The sequence below is a fragment of the Hermetia illucens genome, chromosome 4, assembly GCF_905115235.1.
Source record: "Hermetia illucens chromosome 4, iHerIll2.2.curated.20191125, whole genome shotgun sequence".
Taxonomy (NCBI): domain Eukaryota; kingdom Metazoa; phylum Arthropoda; class Insecta; order Diptera; family Stratiomyidae; genus Hermetia; species Hermetia illucens.
In genome coordinates, this window is record NC_051852.1 from 55,253,172 (window position 1) to 55,275,856 (window position 22,685).

The 22,685-nt window shown below is 43.7% G+C and overlaps 1 protein-coding gene across 15 annotated transcripts in view; it reads left to right on the forward strand.

The window, feature by feature from the left end:
- The window catches only part of LOC119653637 (uncharacterized protein CG43867), a 466,832-nt gene that overhangs the window by 49,349 nt on the left and 394,798 nt on the right, over positions 1-22,685 (forward strand). For all 15 annotated transcript variants that reach the window (XR_005249729.1, XM_038058419.1, XM_038058420.1 and 12 more), the window contains exon 2: positions 14,170-14,897. Coding sequence is in view for 14 of the 15 variants with exons in the window: in XM_038058419.1 (XP_037914347.1) it covers positions 14,238-14,897 (660 nt within the window). In the remaining variant the exon portion in view is untranslated. The remainder of the gene's footprint in view (positions 1-14,169; positions 14,898-22,685) is intronic.

The following is a 22,685-nucleotide window of genomic DNA, read 5'->3' on the forward strand; positions in this document are numbered from 1 at the left end:
TTCTTTCTCGGAGTTCTTTTTCGGTGAGCGAAGGCTGTATTAAAGAAAAATGGAAACTGAAGAAGTACCAGGCTACCGTTCTTTTTTTCTCCGTTTTCTTTTTTTAACTTGCAGCATCTGTTACTGATATTCCTTCCTAATTTAAGCATCATAGCTTGATATTAACGTGAGACAGAATTGAGTACATCTGCCAAATCGCGTGTTTTTGATTTCGTTCGTTTTGGAAATGAAATTGCAACAACGAGTGTGTTCATTTTCAATGTAGGATAGCATACAACCTAATATTTATCCAACAAATTATTACTGGATGGACATGGTTTTATTCGGGCTAGTGAATGGGAAGGTGCACATGAGCGAAGGCTGAAAAAAAACCGTAGTTTTCAATTGCAAAAACGATGATGCTCGTGGTTTCTATCGATTTCAACGGCATCTCGCATCATTACTTTTTCCCTAAAGGTGAGACAGTGAACGAACAGACTTCACTGTGAATCTTATAACGCCAAACGATGAATTAGATTGCAGAAGGGCCAGATATTTCACAAGTTAATCTGTCAGCCTCTTCACTAACAGTGGTGGTGGAACACCCTGGCACACACAGCCGACCGCGCTTAAGCAGCACCTGATACGAGGTTTATTCCATCTAACAGAACAGATTCAAATAATGCCATTCAGTATAGTCGGTACTTTCCGGAGGATTTAGGACACTCTATTCTCTGGGTTTCCGAAAATACACCTCAGTCTGATCTTCATCTATAATTCATTCTATGGTGGTGATTATTATGATCGTAACCTTTGCCGTCTCCATTCAGATGAAATGAAAACTTTTCCGTAGGTCCAGCGCAGTAGCGCAGATATATTTTCAGCATCTCAAGTGCGGCTTATGCAATCTGTTGGTCTCGGAGGATGCCAAATCGCCAAACTTCTTCAATCAAGCACAAAATAGCATGTCCAGACCTGAGTACCAACTACCGAAACGTGGTAAAGCTGAGACAGGCAGGAGTGCAGAACGTGCATATCTTCTCTAATTACACAACGGTAACATTGATACGACCAATGAACTGGAATCAAAAGTTGTGGCTATGAGAAGACACTCAAAATCCCCTTTAGAGTTACGTGTCCGGCAAATTCCTGAAGACCATTCCAGTCTCCATAAGTATACCAGGGAGGTCTTCGATATATGCTACGAGCGTAAATAGGTCATGGAACGACTGCCTAAATAGGTGCAAATTTGCGACCAGAACAGCTGGGAAGCCGTCTTGGCTGAAGTATTGTCAGATCAGCAATTCTGAGAGACTCGGTAGAATTCTGCCCAAGGAGCATAGAAGCCGGACGGAATTATCTGGTGAGGATACAGGACTTCTAGTCTGGACGCACTTCCCCACGAGCAAGAAGGCCTGCATCAAATCGATAATCGCAGAGGATATCAACTAGGATATAATCAGCTTCTCCGCCTATAAATTTCCAGACGTCACTATCACAATCATAATAAGCGCCCTATCGATCTAGATTTGTCCAGCAGTCTTCCCTATCATTTCTTAATATCTCCAAGTAATTCGGCTTATCTTTAAATTGATGGCCACCATCCCCGTCTTGAAGTAGACTTCCATAATAATCAATCCATTGTACACTCGATACGTAGGGTTCCAAATTTCTGCTTCCACAGGTCCGACTTTCTAGCACTTATCAAGAGCTTTCTCATCTTAGTTGATTAGACTGCAGTTCTCCAAAATTTATCTTGCAACAAGGCTACACAGACAATTAGAAGGAGACACGTATCATCCCCTTACACGATGCCTCAGCAGCTGGAAACTAATGGCGCATATCACTCCTTTGCTCTATGTCTAAAATTCTGGAAAATTATGTCAAAGACTGCCTTTCAGCTTGCTTCGGACATCTCATTGCGAACGAACAGCATAGATTTCAAAGGGGGCGGCCGACCGTAACTAAGTTATTGGAGTATACCAAATTTGTTGGTAAATCCCTCAATGACAGGAAAGACGTGCACATAATTTATACTTACTTCCCTAAAGCTTTTGACTTCGTTGATCATATCTTGCTCCTCAAGAAATTCGGTTCGTATGGCTTGCCGCCTTATGTACTCCCCTAGTTGAGGTCTTTCTTATGTGGTAGAGTGAGAAGGGTCTCCCTCAACAGTTGCGTTGATTTATTTAAAGAATCATCCTTCAGAACCATCAAGAAAGTCTTGTGTGCTGGCTTGTAGAGGTTAATCGGAGGTATATTTTGTTCGGACGTATACTGGTCACCTAGAGATAAGCGCCCGAACCTTTCATACCTAAAACGGGCAGGCGTGGCCATGAAGGTCTTTCGGTCACTCACTTTCACTGTTTTCGTATTGAGGAGACTAGAACACCTCCTGGACATCCGATTAGGGCTCATCCAGAGGTCGTCCTTCTCGAAATCCCAATAAATCTGGGAGTAGAGGAACGTTGCAAAGCGGTGCCATCTCTCCAGCAATCTGGTTGATGGTGATGGATGAAACTTGAATTTGTCAGTGTATTCGAAATGAAAGTGCTGGCGATGCTGGTGGCCTGTCGATCACTGGGGCATAATCCAAGTCTCAAACGTAACATAGTCGCTCTGACCGGCAGCCCAATGGCTTTGCACTCAGTGGCTTCAGGCTGTTGACGCAGTGCAGGAAGCTTCTGAGCAACATGCACGCAAACGCGTATAGGATTACGGAGGAAGGGGGTTTACAGTGGGAACAAAGTGAGAAATATTTGTCGTGTGTGTGTGTATGGTGGGGGAGAAGCTACAGCTTCTGAGCACTCAGGCCGTGTTGGCCCATTGTACTCGCCTCCCCGGTCTAACGGAATATTCCGGATTCGTTAACGTATCGCAGGATTTCCGTTAGTGGATGTGATGCTACCCGTCGCAATTGGAGAACATCGGCACCAAAGATCTGATGCCTGATGCGTCCATAGGCGGGGCATTCACATAGGAAATGCTCCGTGGATTCCGCAGCTAGTGAATTATGGCCTGTCAGCATGCCCACAATACACCTGCAGCTTTTCGACAGGATAAACTTTGCGGCACGTATGTTCGGTTCTGGCAGGAAAAGTTTGCTGTGTCGAGCAGCCTTTAGGGTCTGCCACCTGTCATTATGGGAAACTTGTTCCCAGTTTTTGAAAACAGACTTAGCCAATGCTACTGACACTCCAATTGCTGGCTCCGGTCCCGGCATAGGGGAGATTGACCCCTCTGTGGCTAAAGCGTTCGAGATTTCATTTCCCTCTATGCCACAGTGACCAGGTACCCAGAGTAGTTCCACCGTATTGAATCTAGACATAGAGTTCAAACGGTTTCTGCATTCCTGAACGATTTTCGAGGTGATCAAAGGACTGCTCAATGCCCTCAATGCAGCTTGACTGTCACTGCAGATTGCAATGCGCCTGCCCTTCAACTGCTCGTCAATCACCCAGTTTGCCATCCTTAGGATCGCATAAACTTCGGCTTGAAAAACTGTTGCATATTGATGTATGGGGACACGAGAATCGGAAGGCATTGTAAGAACTGGATTCAGTCCTCCCAGTAACTCTTCCAATGTTCTGTGCCCCCACATCCGTTATTTCCCCATAGATCTAATCAAATTAGTCTATGAGCTCCTCTCATTGCAGTGCTTTGAATAAATATATCCAGGGGCTGCAAATTGAGTAGTGCATTCAGAGCTGCGCCGGATGTCGTGCTCATGGCACCAGAACCTTTTTGTCTCACCTTAACCCACCACACTACGGATGCATATACGAACATCGGCCTAATGATGGCAATGTATATCCACATTACCACATGAGGCCTGAGTCCCCATGTCGAAGCAAAGGTCCGCCTGCACAGCCCATAAGCTGTGAGAGCTCGTTTCATCTTTACCTCTACATGTTTGTTCCAAAGAAGTTTTTTATCTAGAGTGACTCCCAGATATTTCACTTCTTCGGAGAGTTGAAGGGTAGTACCCCTCATTTCAGGGAATAAAACCATTGTGGTTTTATTTGGATTAACTGACAGACCATGTCTGAGGCACCAGCTGTCTATCAAATCAACGGCACGTTGTATATTTCTACACGCCGTTCCAAGATCCCGATGAACAGCAAGCACAGCTACATCATCAGCATAAGCTTGAGCGTGTATTGGCAAATTTTGCAGTTCGTATAGTAGTGAGTCGATCAGCATACTCCACAGAAGTGGCGAAAGCACACCTCTTTGGGGGCAGCCCTTCGTTACTTCTGTAGTCAGGTAGCGATCGACCCCCAACTCAGCGCAAAGCAATCTTTGCGTTAGGATAGCATGGATCCACTTAATTAAAGCATCATCAACACCATGCGCTCTGGCGGCATCACAAAGTTTTTGAAAAGGCGCACAGTCAAAACCCCCTTCAATGTCCACGAACGCCCCCATCGCGTACTCACAATTCAAAGTTGCATCCTCTATCTTTGTGACCAAAGAATGAAGAGCAGACTTACAGGACTTTCCACGTTGTGACGGTCCACCAGTCTCTCCAAGCCTTTCAGCAAGAATGAAGTCAAGCTGATCTGTCTGAAGTTCTTTCGATTAGAATAGTCATCTTTTCCAGGTTTCGGTATGAAAACTACCTTAACCTGTTGCCAAGAAGAAGGCCCAAAGCAAGACATCCTCGAAAAATATTTCTTAGAGGTCGCTCTAAATGCTCCATACCCTCCTTTAGCATTGCCGGATAGATGCCATCCATGCCAGGTGCTTTGAAATGTTCAAAGGACAGTATGGCAGCTCTCACCTTTTCATGGGTAACAACCGCTTTCGCAGTGTTCCAGTTCCCCTTGCAACACTTGCGTGTTGAATGGGTTACAAGAACCGTCAACTCTCCCTCTACCACTTCTCTCACCCGTTCTCCCGGGTGGTGTACTTCCAGGAGGGTCTGAACTGAATCCAGTCTGGAGCTCGTGAAAGTACCGTCCGGTTTTCTAAGAGAATCTAACTTGGCTGACTCATCCCTGTTGAGGACTCTGCACAGCCTTGAAGTCTCTCTTTCGCCTTCCAGTTCCTCACAGTAGGCTCTAAAGGAGTCTCGTTTCGAACACCTAACGAGCCTCTTATATTCACGTTGTGAGTTCCTGAAATTTAATCAGTCTTCGTTTCTTGTTACTTTTGCAAGCACGGTTTAGAAGTCGCCTGGTTGATTTCCTGAGTTTTTGCAGCTCTCGGTTCCACCAAGGAACCGTTTTACCGCTTTGGCCTCGGGAAATTGGACAAGCCTCTTCATAGCACTCTAAAAGTGTGCAGTTCAGTGTTTTCAATTCATCTTCCAGCACCAAAGCCAAGAAGTTCATTGAACTTTGCCCAATCCGTTTTCCTAGGGTTCCGTCTTTGTATTGCAGACTGTTCGCCCGCAATAGTCAGATTGAACTCTAGATATCGGTGATCTGACAGTGAGACCTCGTCTAGCACTCGCCAGTGTGTAATCAACTCTAACAATTTTTGGGGTACAGATTGTTAGGTCAATTACTTCGCTTCCTCTCGGTCCCACGAACGTAGGGGCGCACCCTACGTTTGCAGTCATAAGACCAGCTGAAGTGATGAAATCAAATAGTTTCTCCCCTCTTGGATTGCATTTGCTACTGCCCCAACAAATATGTTGAGCATTCGCATCGCAACCTATTAAGAGTTCGAAACCACTTGATTCTGCATACGCCACCAGATCCCTAAGCTCTTGCGTCGGTGGAGGATACAAAGAATCATAGGGTAAATAAGCGGAGGCAACTATGATGTTTTTCCTCTGGCCATTTATCTGGTATTGTATGATGACCGTAGTTAAGTCCTGGGAACAATATTGTCTCAGCATAGTTGCCTCTAACCGTCTTGACATCAGGACGCAAGCTCTCGGTCTTATGGATCTTTCGTCGTAGAAGATCCTAGCCCCCATTACTGATCCAATGCCACAGATTCTGTTAAATCGAACTCACGGTTCTTGCACCAGGAAGATATAGGGGAAACCCTGTAGCTTTGTCATTCTCGCTGCCAACAGGTAGGAGGGAGCTTTGGCATGCTGCAGGTTGATTTGACCAATCTTTATGTTTTTCGACATAAACTTAGTCTATTGTTTTATGGAAAACAGTTAGAAGCGTATGCGGCAGTCCGCGTATGACGGGGTTTCCCCTACACCGTACCGCCAGAAACTCGATCCCCTCGTGATTGATTTCTCTGAGAAAAGCCGTACTTGGGAGTACCGCAATTTCCATGTTCTCATCCACGAAAGATCTCATCTCATCCCGCAGAGCATTCGTCTGTTTTCCATTTAGCACCTTAATTGGTTTGCGGTATCCGGGTTGCATAGATTCGATCACTCGAACTGGCATCAAGTCAGTTCCGTTCACGTCTCTGGCTTCCCTTCCTTCCGCTTGTTCCTTGGAAGGTGTAGGAGAAGTTACTAGCAGGTAGTCTCTGTAGTCCCTTCCCAATGCGAGCCCCCATACGGGGGTTCCGCCCCTGTATGCACTATCCTCCGCGCGCGGCTCCATTGTTGGAGAGCGCACCAAAGATGCTGCAATTTGCTCTATGTTGTGTGAGTCGAAGCCCATCATTGTTCTTCGCTCTCAAAATGGAGATGATGCCCTACAGTCCCTCCTCCCATCACGAAAACCTTGATTATTAAATCGTGGATTCGTTCCAGGCTCCAGCATTTTTTTCCACAGGTATTCCCGGAGGATGGTGGTGCGGAGCACAATAAAGCGTTGGCCGTAGGCACCAAATGCAAACTTTCCACTGAGTCGGAATGCATGCCTTCTACAGATTGGTCTATAGGCGAGTATGAATGTGGTGAGGCCTCCAAAATCCGCGCCTCGGCCGCGACATGATTGCTCATGGTCGCGGGTGGATTCGAAGTCTGTGTCTTCTTACCATTTGGAGAGTTTATATCCTTCGTTTCCACATTCATATTTTGGACACCCTTAGTGTAGTAGTAAACTACTACAGGCTCCCCCACCACAACAAGGTGGTGTCCGAGGGGGAGATGAAAAAAGTAGTTTGGAATAAATAAAAGACAACTATAATTCTTCAAGGAAAATGTATGATTCAACAATGTTAAAGTCGGCAAAGAATAGGATGAAGTGAACATATAATTCCGTGGTCCTCTATACTTTTTGACTGGTTTTCTCCTATTTTCATTCATCTCACAGAGTTGCCATGCTCAGGTCATTGCGCTACATAGTCGAATTTCAAGTTCATCAGACTAAAGCGAATTTTCTCAATTTTTTTCTTCCACTTTCCAATACAAACCGCCCAATTTTCAGAAACGATAAAAGAAAATGCAACTGCTAGTTCCTTTCGATATTATATTTCATTGCTTCCCCGTGTTTAGTTCTAGTTGATTTCAAAGTTGGAATTACTTCCCTCCATACATTATGCCCCTAAAGTACCTGAAAATTATAATTCAAGCCTCAATTTTGCTTCAACTTCAATTCATTATCAACATTTTTACCAACTAGAAGTTTCCGGTATATTAATTTCTCGTGTAACCACCACTGCCGCAACCGATATACCATCTCCACTGGTTCAAGGGGCATTGAAACATTAACAAATGCTTAAGAAGGTACTTTATAGAGACCGAAATCATTCTTATGCTAATTTCCCTCAACTCACCGAGCCACTCTTTCGGAATTCATCAGTTCGCTTTGCATTTCCCATTCTGTGGGTGCTGGTAGAGCACCTGCAGAACAATAGAAGTGCAATAACCATGTCGATTTGTCTTCGCCTTCGTCTAATTAAAATTCTAATCATAAAAAGATCATAAATGTTTTCAGCGTTGGAATGAAGCAGGGAAGGAGTAGCTGCAGGTACGCACGTTTTGGTTAAGTTTTAAAGAACAGAATTTCACTCTTGTTCGGTCATTTTAGAAGCGATCAATGCTTCAACTATTCGTAAAGGTGATGGTTTTTCGAATTGGGAATACCAATGTTTGGCTGGATTGAATATGTATCTATGGGCACAGAAAAGATGAATGGCAAATTACTTTGAAGCATTGGAACCTTGCGCTCTGACCAGACTAAAGTTCGTCATTGCATTGCGGTCCGTGGAAGCCACGTCTGGAAAAAAGCACTCAAATAAAAGGTATATACAATGTTAAAATCACATATCTGGTGCGATTGGATTGTGTTGAGCCAACGCCGCGAGATATTCGCAATTAGAGACATGCTCCTCATAGAGATAGCAGTCTAAGTTGGTGTCTATTGATCTATCCACAGACATCACGCCAAGCACCTACTGATCCGACTTCTTTGGATTCAAGATACTCAACCGCTCTACATGACTTGCCCTCTTAGGTCTTTGTATGTACAAAGATGTCTGCAGTTGGCTGCATAAAAGGTGCATTTTACGAAAGCCGAACACGCACATTTAATAGGAAATGCCATTCCGAGAATTATTCATAAGATCAATCCTAGGCGGTAGCACATTTGTAAATGTTCGTTTAGTCTCAAATGCTGTTTGTCATAGATGGTAATAAATGCAATCAATCAACGAAATGATAAGAAGAAAGAAAGAAAAACCCTGCGGCGTAAAAAGTGTTTATATGGAGAGAAAGTGCAATGAACCGCTTGCAGTGAACAGAAAAGAAAATATTGTTTTCTAGAGTAAAAATATTGAAATTGACTTCCGGATTGCGAGTATCAGCTTGGGACCAGTTGCAGTTTGTAAAAGATTGTCTAAGTTGGCCTCTGGGGCCCCTGGAGACATATCTTGCTGATCAACAATAAAGAAATTCTAGTAACATCGCTGTAGAGCATTAATTAAAAAATTGATTGGTAATTACAACCCAACATGTAATTACCTTTAAATAATCATCATAGATTCGAGGGATTACTTTATAAATAGTCTTCGATAACACTTTATAATTCAACATGACGGGTGGTGCGGTGGTCGAGATTGTTGAGTGCCAGCCTATTGATCTTGCTATGCTGGGTTCGAATCACAATCGGCTTTATACTGTCAGCTACTGTAAACTTACTACTTGCACAACATAAGCGTGATGATAATGACGCTATCGACTATGTCGATGCCCTATACTCCACAAAGGAATGTACAGGATACATAAAAAAAAAATCTATAGAAACTTTTGGGAAGAACGTCTCCTAGAAATTTTTGGCCAAGTGGAAATGCTTCTGTACAGCTCCCACTATTAGGTTCGGTTGGGTTCGGTTAGTTTTGGCGTGGAGGAGCACCGACCCAAGCACTCAGGGCTTTTGTCGGGTTGATAACGTCTTCTAGAGTCACAGAATGTGCATATGTTTGATTAAAGGAAATCTTTCGAAGGCATTTTCGTGTGGGTTCTGAAAATGTCGGGAAACTATATGAAATGAAAAACCGTCTTCTCCTCTTCCTCAGATAAGCTGCAAATGACCGAGGCCACCACCCCAATTTTTGCCATGTGGTCGTTTAAGGAGCAGTGTCTTTAACGCCCAGCCAGGGTTTTTAGGTCTCCCTTCTTAAAGGACAACAAAAATAAAAATTCCGCACCAATATATATATACCTACAATATGGTCATCATTTTTCCGAGGAGTCGAGGGTTTTTCTTGGATACGTCTAAGCCCGAAGTCTTCCATGATTAATTTGTCTGCAAACATTATTAAGTCGATAATCCCAATAGACCCGTGGCGATTTGCCGACCTTTCTTTCCCAAAGACTAATCTGGAAACAATAGATCAGCAGACATCAGTTCTACCCAATGTTTACGCCGTAACTAGTTCGATTTCCATACGGCACACGCATTTCGTTTCACATTCAAATGAGTGGGGTATAGATTTAGGGTAACTTCGAGTTGGGGTTGGGGAGTTGGGCGGCAAAGCAATCATGGCTCCAATAATACTTAGGCAACCGAGGCTTTGGATCTGTCCCAGCAGATGACTGCTGTTAACAAAGTTCAGTCTTGACTCCCAGACGATGCATGCATATGTCAAAATTGACTTTCTTTTGGATGTGCATATCTCGTGGAACTGTTATGGCGAAAGTCCCTCGGTCTTACCTGTCGTAGCCATACAGCACCAGACGAGCAGGATCTCTGATATTCTTCCCAGATTTGATGCTTCCACGTTAGCTTGGAGCGGAAGTGGAGATGCATTCCCAAATATTTGACTGTTTACACTAGCTGAATTTCCACCCCTGGTGGACAGTGTGAACTACGCACCTTTCCTAAAATGTCTGTTGAACATAACTAATCCAGTCTTCCGTTACGCAGATCCGAACTGGAGATTATCTGCAATTTTCGTAAACTTAATAATAATAATAATAATCGTTGGCGCAACAATCCATATTGGGTCAGGGCCTTGAAGTGTATTAGAGCACTTCATTCACCGTACACCGTAACGGTACACTACAGTACACTGTAGGAGACAATGTGGTCAGCATTGCGCTCGCCCAAGATTATTACCCTGATTTGACTCAAGTATTCATTCACAGCTGAGTCGACTCCATGGGTCTCCATGGGTTTGCTTTTCTAACTGCTATATTGCCAGCAGTGAAGAGGTCACCTAGGAATGTATATATTCCTTATGAATCCATATGGATATCTTCCTTGTCGTTTTAGTAGAAAGGAAGCTAGACCTCTAGGTGAGAAGCTTTTTGCGTCCGCATAGGTAGGATTCTCTAGTTTGAGAATAAATACACCTTTTCAGCATGCGTGATAATTGTCATATAAACTTACCCGAAACATGTACTGTACATATTCGGAATACTTAGATCCAGCATCCACATCCTTTATTATTACAGCAGTCATCTGGACCACAGATCTATAACGATGGAAGGAAGTCAACGCCCATTGTACACGCTGAAGTGATACTATTTTGGATGTCAAGGCCCAGTGTTGAAGGGTGTGTTCAATTGTTGCACTTCAAATAAATGATTTTCCATTTTTTCATCGCTTTTGTGCACCTCCCTCTCTGTAAACCTAAGCAGGGGGCTATGTTTCTTGACAAGGATCCACTTCAACTTCGATATTGCCTCAAGCGAGCTAGTCTCTTCACAAGAACCAAATCGACTCAACAGCTACATCAGTCCTCCCAGTTCAGTTGAGAAGTGAGTCTGTTTTGCTAAATCAGAATTTACCATGGTGTTATACTCTCTCTAGTCGTACTGAAAATTCTCTTCAAAAACTTATCTCATACTAGTTGCAATCATTTGAGTTGTTTTCTCAATTCCCGCAATGGCTTTGATGTGCCTCCCAGGGATTATAATTCGGGCGGTCAGCTCTAGTTTGTATGTCGAATTCCACGAATTCCGAAATGGTGCAGTTGGAGGTGGATCCATGCCCATTACGAAATCAATGCATCTGCCGTCTAAGTGGATGATATCATTTGATACTCTCCACTATCGGACAAGAGCCGCCATGTCAGGGATTGATTTCTCGCCTGATCGTGGTGATCCTACCTACCAGATATTTTAATAGTGCTGATCAGCCACCTCTGCCCAGCAACATCCAGGGGAAGGCGTTAGGGTTGTATCCTCAGCGCATTGACGTTTCTCCTCTAGAATCTCGAGACAGCACTTGTTAAACAATGGCAGTTCAGAGACCTCTTTGGGGTTAGTTGCGAAACCTTCGGCAAAATTTAGCCGTAATATTTTGGGGTATGCATCTGCCGACCCGAAACCAGGCTCTTGTACTGGAGACCACGCAATAAGGCATTGCTTACAGTTGCAAGGATTTTCTTGATCAGTTCCGCAATAGGATTGGTGTTTTCCAGTTGATTTATACCCAATTAAGTCTGGACTCAATATCTTCATCAATGAGCTCATTACCGAAATTAAACTTTAATTTTTTGTTCTTAGTTGTTTCAACTCTTGCTAGCCTCATCAATGCAATGGTGGAATTTCTGTTGTCACGGTGTATACTATGCTGAACTTCTTGTATTTTTTCACGGTAACGCCCGCACCCTCGCCCGCAGATAACAACAAAACCCTCAACTTCTTACATCCATAGATCCGCCTCCTGGGATAATAATCCACGTTTTTGCCCTGGGGCCCATAGTACAGTATTGGGAATGTCCATTCGAGTTACTTTTCTGTTCGGAATGAATAAAAGCGCCCCCAACGCCCAACTAGCTTTTTTGTGCCTAAATTCTGACTCTTCCTCATATATGCCGACTTGCAGCAAAGAATGTTGTCACAAAAATCAGTGTCTAGGTAAATCTTACCGGGTTGCCAATGCTATAAATTCCTTTGGCTTGCTTGCATAGGGCCCAACTCAGCTCTAACATTTCTTTCCTTTGGCATAATGATTGATAGTTCAAGTAAGTACTTTGAAGGCAGTTTATAATGACACTAGTTGGATTTTTTGGTGCTAGTTTCACCCATGAAAGGCAATGAACAAAGTTTAAAGTCGACGGGTCATTATAACTTCTAGTGTCTCAAAACGACGACGTTGCAAATAAACTTCCATTGTTCTTTACCATTTGCATATATGAGACTTCATGGAATACATAACGCTTAATATCGTTTTACAAATCAAAGAACGCGGGGTACAACACACCCAATGCTCCCATCCCTAAAAGAGAAGGAGCTCGTCCTCGGAGTTTTTCCAGGGGCTATATGAGGAGGTACGTAGCCTACATTCCACTGTGCGCAGCTAATATTGGAGCGAATGTTATTTTCGACTCTTTAATGAACCTATGCAATGGTTTCCCAAAATTCTTAGAGGAGGTGTACTTCATACATTTGGATTCAGTGAACCGATGATAAACTGATCAGATGAAACCTCCTGTATATGTGGTATGCATAATCCCTTACGGATACAAAATCTGCTCCTTTTTATGTAAGATTGATTGCGTGTCTGTGAATCCTAGTTCACGACATGTGAAGATTAGTCTTTTATCAACTTGTCATCGACAGGAATAGCGCCGAGGAGCAGGGAGAATATTCAGCTACGACGGTCGTCCATTTGATTAAAACATGTGCCCACCTAATACTCTTCGTACCTAGCTACGAAGCTTTCTCTCTCAGGCAATATCACCCAGAATTAATGTTGGCTTACTTATGAAATATTGCCAACAGCACACACTTCTGCGTATCATAAAAGCCAAATTCGTTGTTGTGTAATGGATAATTTTCCTCAAGTACGACAACATTTTTCCTACTTTCCTTACAACGTGGTCATCATCATCTTTCACTGAATTCAAAGAAAGCTATAACGTCGCCAAATGCCACTTAAAATAGCTTTTACTCGTCATCAGAGCGTATTATGTCCATAAATGATATTGTGTATGTCCTGGACGGGATTTTTACATTGATGCTTTCACCATCTATTTCCAGTGCTCTGTTGCTCCATAAGACTGAGTGAGTACTTCATGCCTCGATTGTCCTGAATTGTTCGGGAAAGTGGAAAGCCTCCCTTCATCCTTGTGCCTCCTGTTGGCCGACCATTCCAGTGAAATATGTTTATGGAGAAAATGGGCACATCTTGCATAGACCAGCTAGTTTTTAAGTGTAATAAAGGACACTAGGCAAAAATCATACATATATCACTTGGAGGGCAATATATGTTTTGCTGTAGACATCTAGAGCGTATCTATCAGGACCATCGGTCTCCTGCAACCCGGGGTGATTGTTGAGTACATAACCGTGGAAAAGTATTTCGTCTTTTGACTTACCCAAATGTGTAACAAGTTAAATGGAAATGTTGGTACCTTAGTACATGAGGTTTTATTCGAACGTAGACCTGCCACATACTCTTTTCCTTTACATAAGACTAGGTCCTTAGACCCTTAGGATAATATTTCCGCCTGTTTCGAGCGTTCCCAGGCCTTCCATTACTTCAGATCAGACTGTCAGGGTAGTGAAATAATTTTTAGCAAGAGTGTCACAACAGTCCATGTTTTTCTGGACCGGACATAGAATAGGAAATGATTAATAGCCGCTCAGATTGGCATGAACATAAAACACGAGATGACTACTTGACACGTTTCATTTCCCCTTTGTATGTACTTGTGCAAACGGCCGTTTCGAGTGGACATTTAAAGATTTTGCTGAAATTGAACATGAAAGGATTTGTGAAGGGACACACCCTTCCCAATAGTATCGGATGTCTGCTCTTCTTGTCGACTCGTTTTTAATAATATGTTAGCCATAATGATATCAGACATGCAACCAGAACTGCCTATTTCCATGATACTAACAAGCAATTTTCGTTTGATTCTCCACAGAAATGCTAGAAGCGTAGGAGAGATAATAACTTGCGGCAAATTTCGAGACGGCGCCATATCACTAACAAATGTCTGATGAGGCATCGACGGGACGTCTCTCGCAAATATTCGATTCGTTATCATGTCTGAGTGATCTGGAAAAGCAACAACAGTCACCGCAGCAGCCGCAGCAACAGCAAAACCAATATCTCCACCATCATCATCATTCGCGGTGCTCAACATCGCCGTCACCGTCACAAAATCAATTTCAATATTCGAAACAGTTTCAATCACCTTCGGATCCTAGTCATAACTATGTCACAGGCACGAGCAGCAGGACTCAAACCCTATCATCGACATCGTCGCAAAATCACTCTCTGACTTCATCATCGTCGACGTCGTCATCACCCTCTTTGCCAAAACGTTCACACTCGTCAGGTAGTAGTTGCAATCTAGGCGGTGCGAGTGGCGGAATTGGGATATCGACCGCATGCAGTTCTCCCATTCCGCCGTCGCCAGCCTCACGCATATCTACCGCAGGAACATCACAATCAACACCAAATAGTCCACGCCTTATGCCAAGGCGCGTGCATCGGGCTCCACCGATTCCAGCCCGTCCGAATGCCGCTTTGATTGCAAATCCCGCACTCGCCGCTTTAGATACCAATGCTCCTTGGCCGCATTTTTCGTCATTAACGGAACATTTGGATGTTCATCAGGTGAATAACTACACGCAAGCATTACCGGAGGTGAGTGTCCTATTTTCTTGTATTCGTTTATATTGCAGACTTGGGTTAAGGGATATTTTGTGCATTTTCAGCATTAACATCCTACAGAGGATGTTGATGACTTCTTCCTTCTGGTGGATTGAACTTCCCTTAAGTGGATTAAAAGTGAGACTCAGCTTGCCACTTAATGATAGTTTGATTCTTCAATTCATTTGTATCCTTGTCTCTTTCTCTATTGAGATTGATTAGGATATAAGTCGTCACTATAATCTTTTAATCAAACCATCAAACTGATGACAAAGTAGTTGTAGATAGGTACAAGTGGTATAAGTGGCCGCTCCAAGGAGCTCAATTACCACCATGGAGCACTCGATATCACATGATCTAACTTATCCAGATCTTCAGAGCCAGCCAGTAGCATTTATGAAGGATTGGAGCTCCTCCAACCTACAGCCAGAGACTTCTTGGAGGTTTGTTCGCAGGCTGCCTCTAGCTGAATGAATCGAATGTGAAGTGAATGAGAATCGCCCCACACCTTAATGCGAATTGCCATCCCGAGTCTGACGGTATAGTCCCCAGTGCGCCGTGCAAACTGTCGTAATCGCGTTTTCGTTTGCGAAATCTCGTGACCTCTGTTGTCCATATGACCGGGAATCCTAAAGATGGTGTGTTTAAACATGTCCGCCAGACTGCTCAGCACTTCTCTGTACTACCACCAGCAGCTTGGAAAATGTCGCCACTGAGTATAACGCATCGATGACTTCTTTTTCTTCAGCCTTTGTCCCGTTCACAAGCGGGGTCGACTCGTCGTGATCGGCTTCGCCATTTGGCTCTATCGAATGCCTGATCTGGGTGCAATCTCGAGGCTTTCAAATCCCCATCCAGCGTATCAAGCCACCGTTGCTTAGGTCGGCCTTTTGGTCGTTTACCATCGACTTCGATGTTCAGACCAATCTTTGCAAGTGAATTCTCGTTTGCACGAATTACGTGACCATACCATCGAAGACGCCTCTCTCGCAACTTTTTCACGATCGGTGCAACCCCATAACGATCGCGAATATCCTCATTTCAGATGTGATCTAAACATGTGACGCCACTAGTCCAACGTAGCATCTTCGTCTCCATTACCGCAAGACGCCGTTCATTGTCTTTTATGATCGGCCAACACTCAGAACCATAGAGAGCGACTGAACGGACGACATTGCGGTAAATTTTAGATTTGAGACGTTCGTTGATACGTCGATCACAAAGGACACCAGTTGTGGAACGCCACTTGATCCAGGTTACGTTAATGCGTGAAGCAATTTCATAACGCAGCTCTCCATTGGCTGATAGCGTTGACCCGAGGTATTTAAATCGCTCAGTTCTGGGCAGATCACTGCCGCTGGCAGTGATTGTGCCTGTTTCATGGGGATCGGTCGTCAAAAATTCAGTTATGTTTAAATTCAATCTGAGACCATGTTGCATGAGGCGATCATTCCATTTTTGAACAAGTTGCTCGACCACCGCTATATACATCTAACGAATCATCCTCGATCAGATACTCCATTTTCTCCTCGGTTATACCGACTTTCGTAATTATCAATACATACATATGTAATCCTATATAAATGCTCTACATTCGGGGAAAATAACAATGTTGAGCGCTTCTTTAGCGCGTCAGTCCAATTGCATCTGGCCCTTGAAACCTGTTAATAATAATACTGTTTTCAAGGTACGACACCCTGCGTCTTAAAAGAACTGTTATGCACCTTTACTGAATTTTGTTTGACTTATAAACTATAACATATCGTTTAAACTTATAACCGATAGAAACTTTATTATGTTCACTACTTCCAAATGTTTCAACCCAGCATCTGGTATTAAGTAGTCCCCACGGTACTCCAACCTACTTTGCACTAGTGTTGCTCCAGACCATGTGCGAAGGTGTCACCACTCTCCTCACGGAATCTACAGACAGTGTCCGTAGATATCCCTAGCTTCCCCAGGTGATAGTTTAGCCTGTAGTAACCAGTGAGTATTACCACAATGATCCGGAGACTCTTCGTGATGAGATTTAAACAATCTTCCGAGCGCTTGGGTTCATATCATCATCCTGGACTGTTTCGTTCCTGTTAAGCTCGTGCACTTTCATCAATCGTTTTGCCTCGTTCTTCAATGTCGTATCCATGAACATATTTCCGGTTCTGGCCCGTATTGTGACGCGACTGTTCCTTTTCTCATTGCCTTCTAACCCAATGCGGTCTGGAGGCCAGAGTATTCAGACCTTAATGAGCCCGCCAATTGTTAAAGAATTCCCATACTAGTTTGAAATTCACCTGGTAGGACGTAAGTGTCTTAGTAGTTGCTTGGCTGGCCGTTGAAATAGCAATGTTCTGCCCCCTATAGTTCCTTTCGAGGTTGAAAGAGGCGGAACTTTTTATGGCATATACTTCCTGCAATATACTGGTATGCTTATCCATTGGTTCAAATTACGTTTTTCTTGGACCAATGACCACGGCTCTCTCTGCTGTAAGAGATCCGCCAGTGTATTGGATAAGCAGTTGCTGGTTTAAGTCGTATGTCACTGCCACCCTCTCTCCGTTTGTCTTGTTGTTGCAACGCGTTTTCTTGTATCTGTCATTCGGGATGCCGTCTACCAAGAGTATTAATCTTTCTTCGATTTAAGCAATTCTACGCCACGTCCGCCGCGTCCCAGACATTCTGAAGATCATCATCCTTGCTTGCAGCTGTATGTGCAGATATAGAAGGGTCAATCACAGAAGGACTTCTAAAGATGTTGGTGGACATGTTCTCATTGATCCATTGATATACACGGAAGCTAGCCTTTGAAGTTTGTGTAATTCCCTGGCTGTTGTGCTTCCATTCCATTCTGTCTGCCCAGATTACCGCCTCATAGGTATTCATTGGGCTTATTGTTACAGTGCAGCATTTTCCAGATGCATCTCCATTGTTCTTCCATTATGGAACTTTTAGTTATCCGAGGCCTTATAGCCTTCCGACATATATTTTTAACATGTGTCTTCCAGAACAGTTCTTGTTCTACTATGATTCCCAAATGTTTGACCTCTTTTATTTATTTCACCTTCATGCTATGTAATTGAATGGCCCCGCCTACCTGCATCAGTTACTAGTGATTCGCAGTCCAAATTTGGCCCTACAAGTTATACCAATGTTATCAGCGTAACCCTGGACCGGTATTCTTAGGCTTGTTAACTCTCCTATTAGTTCGTTAACTACCATGCTCCACATTAACCGTGATAATACTCTACCTTATGGACAACCTTGAGTAGTGTTCATGACAGTAGAATTTATATCTTTCGGTACTATTTGCCTACTCTCTGACATTCCGCTCATTCGGAAGAACAGGGTATTTCCCATTCCCTTCCGGACCGTTTGGTTTCACATTCCAGTGGGATAAATTCTTTTGGGAAGTATCCGTTTGCCACGACTGCTTCTCGAGTTCCTCCTCCGTTTTCCAGACATAGACAGCCGCAGGGTCTCCAGTTAGAAACTCTGATAGACATATGTATTTTAAGTTTCGCTTGAGAATGATGCAAGTTGTTTGTTTTTTACAGGAGGAATCGCAATTGCCTGCATGCTTCCTCATTGCGGACCGTGAGTCTGCCCCAGCACTTAAAGTCCAATAATCCTTCGCCGCGGGTACTACCAATATAAAACCTGGTCCAAAGCGTATACAGGTGAACACGGGCTCCTAATTCCATCCTTCACACATCTCCATGACGACGAGCCTTTTTCGGCACACACAGTGGAATGCTCTTTACCACATTAGCATAGCTAATGGCGGGTTTCCTGGTTCCTACTTTCATCCTTGACCTCTCCGGAATTTGAGCGTGGGTTTCGGTTTGTTGGGAAGCATTCCCCTTTTATGGGCTGATCTCCGCTGCTCCCCGCTTTCTTGTCCCTAATGCTAAAGGCTTAGGTCTGTTCTCAGCCTTCTTGGGGCCCTTCCATCAAATAGCGCAGATATCATTTAGCAGACATATGTATATTTGTCCATCCCTGGTTTTCGAGCGGGGAATACATTAGAGCAATTTATTTAAGATCGCAACGGTACACTCTGGGAGGCAATGTGGGTACAATTGTGCTCGGGTGTCGTTTATACCATTATTTGGCTTAAGAACTCATTCACAGCTGAGTCGACCGATATCCGACATCCAGTCTTGTTACAACTCCCCCTGCCACCTGTGATCATGATCGTCCTTCGCGGGATATCCAGCAGATGCTCTAGGGTCTTCAACACGAAAAAAGTGAGACTCACTGGCAGATTAATGTCTACGCCTGCCCGTTTTCAGTATGAAAACCTGAACGAAATACAGCTTTTTTGCTATTTTTGAAGCATGAGTCCAGCAGAGCAGCTAATTTTATCTTCGATGATATTCTCAAACCATTAATGCAGCGTAACTTTCAAACCTGAATCCTGAATCTATTCGCTAACGAGGAAGTTCCACGGTCTCTCCAGTAGATTTTGCCCAGGAGTCCTCCAAAGTTTTGAAAAAGTATAGGCTCCTATGTCCCAGTATGCCGGTAGTGAAATTGCCGTCCGCCATCACAACTCCAAAGCAAGTCCTGGCCACATCGATGGAGGGCTTCACAATACATGCTTTGTTAGTCGATTTTTGTTGGTTTGGTGCCTACAAGGGTTGCTTGGTGTCCTTGTCCTTGCAAACTGTGCTCCTTTTGCTCTTTTGCTGGAGCTCGTCTCATAATCGATTGCGTTTGGAAGCGGTAAGTTTCGCTCGGGCTGGAAACCGCCAGTCTCGCTCTCAGAGGTCCTCGCTGCAGATTCCAGAACATGGGAGCTATGGTTGGCAGCCAGCACTTGGAATCTGCACCTGTCTTCCTTTTATGGAGGGACGTTGTGTCGGTACTTGGCCCTCACCCCTGGCCCAAGCGTTTAAGTCACCGTTTGTAATTTCATGGTTAAAGTTCTCACTTTCTTATACGTCCTCACTCCCTACCTTACAAATGTTCTGTGAAAGTAGGTCCTGTGCTACTCAACAGGGTCGCCAATTAACCCTCGCAAAGCATGCATTCAGGGCCAGCTTTACACTTCGCATGAAAACTCGTATTTGACCATTTTCTGCACCTGTTGGATCTGTTGCAATCACGGTAGATAAGACATCTACATCAATTTTGACATTGAATGCAGAAGGGGGAGTCCGGGGCTGCAACAGTGATAATTGCTTCCACAGACCTTTTCTCAGAAATTATCAGACCCTAAAATTTAAAAAAGACATATAGTGTGCCTAGGCCTCAAAATACCCTCCATAGCGAAAGTTAATAATAGTATATTACTATATGTTTTAAAAATTGACTGGAAACCCCCTTAAGTTCATCGTAGTATCATGAAATTTTGCTATAGCTATAGTGTAAAACTTGAATCTACAAAGTTTGGTGGAATTCGCACCATTTTTAACAAAATGATAGTAGATTACAATTGTACAAATTTACTGCAATGCCACACTAAAGTGAATAATCTGACGTAGTAAATGCATAAATACTACGAGCTGGGTACAAATGGGACCAATATCCATCCAAACACAAAAAGTAAGTACACAAAACCATACCTGTGTCAAACATCTCTTTTCGACCTGTTTTGGTTATAGTGGGCAATTCGTTTCAATATTGTGTATTGGAATCCTGCAACGTCGCTGTCGGACTACCGACTAGACACTTCCCCATCATCAGGAAATGGCACCGTGTGGCACATTAAGCGGAGAGTTCCTTTTAAAAATGACAGAGGAATGTACTATGTCATAGGATCCCTGCCATTGGTCGACCCCAATCTTCTCCGGTAGAAGAACGGCTATCAACCCTCCTTAGCATCTCTCTCACACTGTTGTCCAGAGTTTTCCCGGGTCTTCAAAAAGTTATTAACGAATCGTATTCTATTTTCCACAAGAAAGAAATTTGATCGGCGTCGTCCACCCTTCTATTGCAAAACACACAGTCAGACGATCGTAGCTTCCTTCTCCAGGTATGACTGAAAACTTGCATGGTCGCTTAGAAATCGGGTAAGGAAATATTAAATTTCATCTTTTTCTTCGATTTAACCCCCAGATCTAAGTTTCCTATGAGCTACAGTACAGTACAGTTAATCACCCTCTAGATTGGTTTTTCCAAGGGCATTTCAATCAATGCCTATCGCCGCTCTTGAAGAGTAACTATCTCTCTCTTCTCTTCCTTGCATTTGTAGATGATCTGGAGTTCCTTAGGAAAAAAGGCGATGGGGATCACTCCCGCAATCATCATCACTCCCGGCTCTGCGACAGTAGGCAGACGCCACCTGTAAAGCTCCCGGTCTGTGTACTTGCGTGAATCGCATACGATACATCCCTTTGATAACATATGCGCATCAACCCATAGCTTCGCATCATAGGGCCGAACGGACTGCATTACATTCATGAAAAGATATCTCCTCATAGACGTTCCTAACCTTTGTCAAAGCCAACATAAGGACGAAACTGATAGCCAACTGAAACTTTGATTTCCTCCAAAGATAATCAATTATAATCCAAAAATAATCCAAAGTACTTAGCCGTTTGGTTTGACTCTATATTCCCTTGATCACGCCGATCACCACTGGCCACAGGATCGGGATTCCCTTTTAATCAAGTAACTACTCCGGTTTGTCATGTCGAGTCTTTGTCGACTATTCATTCCGGAGATCCGAATATAGAATGGATTTTTTGCTGGCTATGATGTAATCTTTCCCCTCTAGGCATCCAATGTCTCGAAATGCAGGAGTGATCTCTCAGAAAAACCCGAATGTCCGCAAGAATAAGTCCCGTACATGAAAAGAATTCTCTACCCCATCAAGTTAAACTTTCCAACTTACGCAATTAGAGACATTACTACCATCAAGCGTTACAACGAACACTGCTCGTCGGCATAACAGCATCTAGCCTTGATTTATAACCAAGTTTTCATGGATCACCATCCGCCAGCCTAAGCACCCAAATGCTGGCGTAGATCCAATGTTTACAGCTGCCAGCACCGTCTTTACCGCGATTTCCAGGGTCCGTTTCCATCTGAGATGTGGATAAGGCAAGAAACATTGAAGTGCACGTGGATGCTCACTCAGTTTCTACCCTTCCATTAAGCTAATTTGGTATTAGATAGACGCTAAAAACGTTATCTCTTCGACTCGACTCGAATCCAACGTCCATGGCAGCGGTTCTTAATAAATCGAGATGCGCACAACTGGGTCCTTGTTCGAGTATTGTTCGCCGATTAGCACAAGGTCAGCTTTTATGAATTGCAGTTGCACTTGTTTGGCAGCTTGCTTGCGAAAATGCGGATCTTGTTAGTGTCCTAACCCTTTCCAGTTTAGTCCTGAAGACCGGACATCGGCCAGCAATATATCAACGCTCTCACCAGACCACCCTTAACAGAGCTACTTTTGGACATTAACCCTTCTACATTGGCCTTTCTGAAATACAATTAGTATTTTCAAAGAGCATATGCTCTACATTAGAAGTCAGAACCTCATACGTGTGAACACACCTTCTTCAAAGGTCTTGCCTTTCTACGGTTTAATGAGCAGGCATGACGGTCCAGTCCTCTTTCACTTCCTCGCCTGTCCCTTTGTTGCTCTACCACTCATATCCGCCTTGACTTTAGGTAGACGGTTTTCTATTGGCGAAGCGAGTTAGATGCGCTTTCTGCTTCTTTCTGCTTGCAACGGACCATATGCGGTCAATTTGGCACTTACCGTGTTTTCAGCAGGTTGCTTCTGCTTTTTTCACATCTTCTGATGCTGTCCATGGTCATCTGACATGTGGT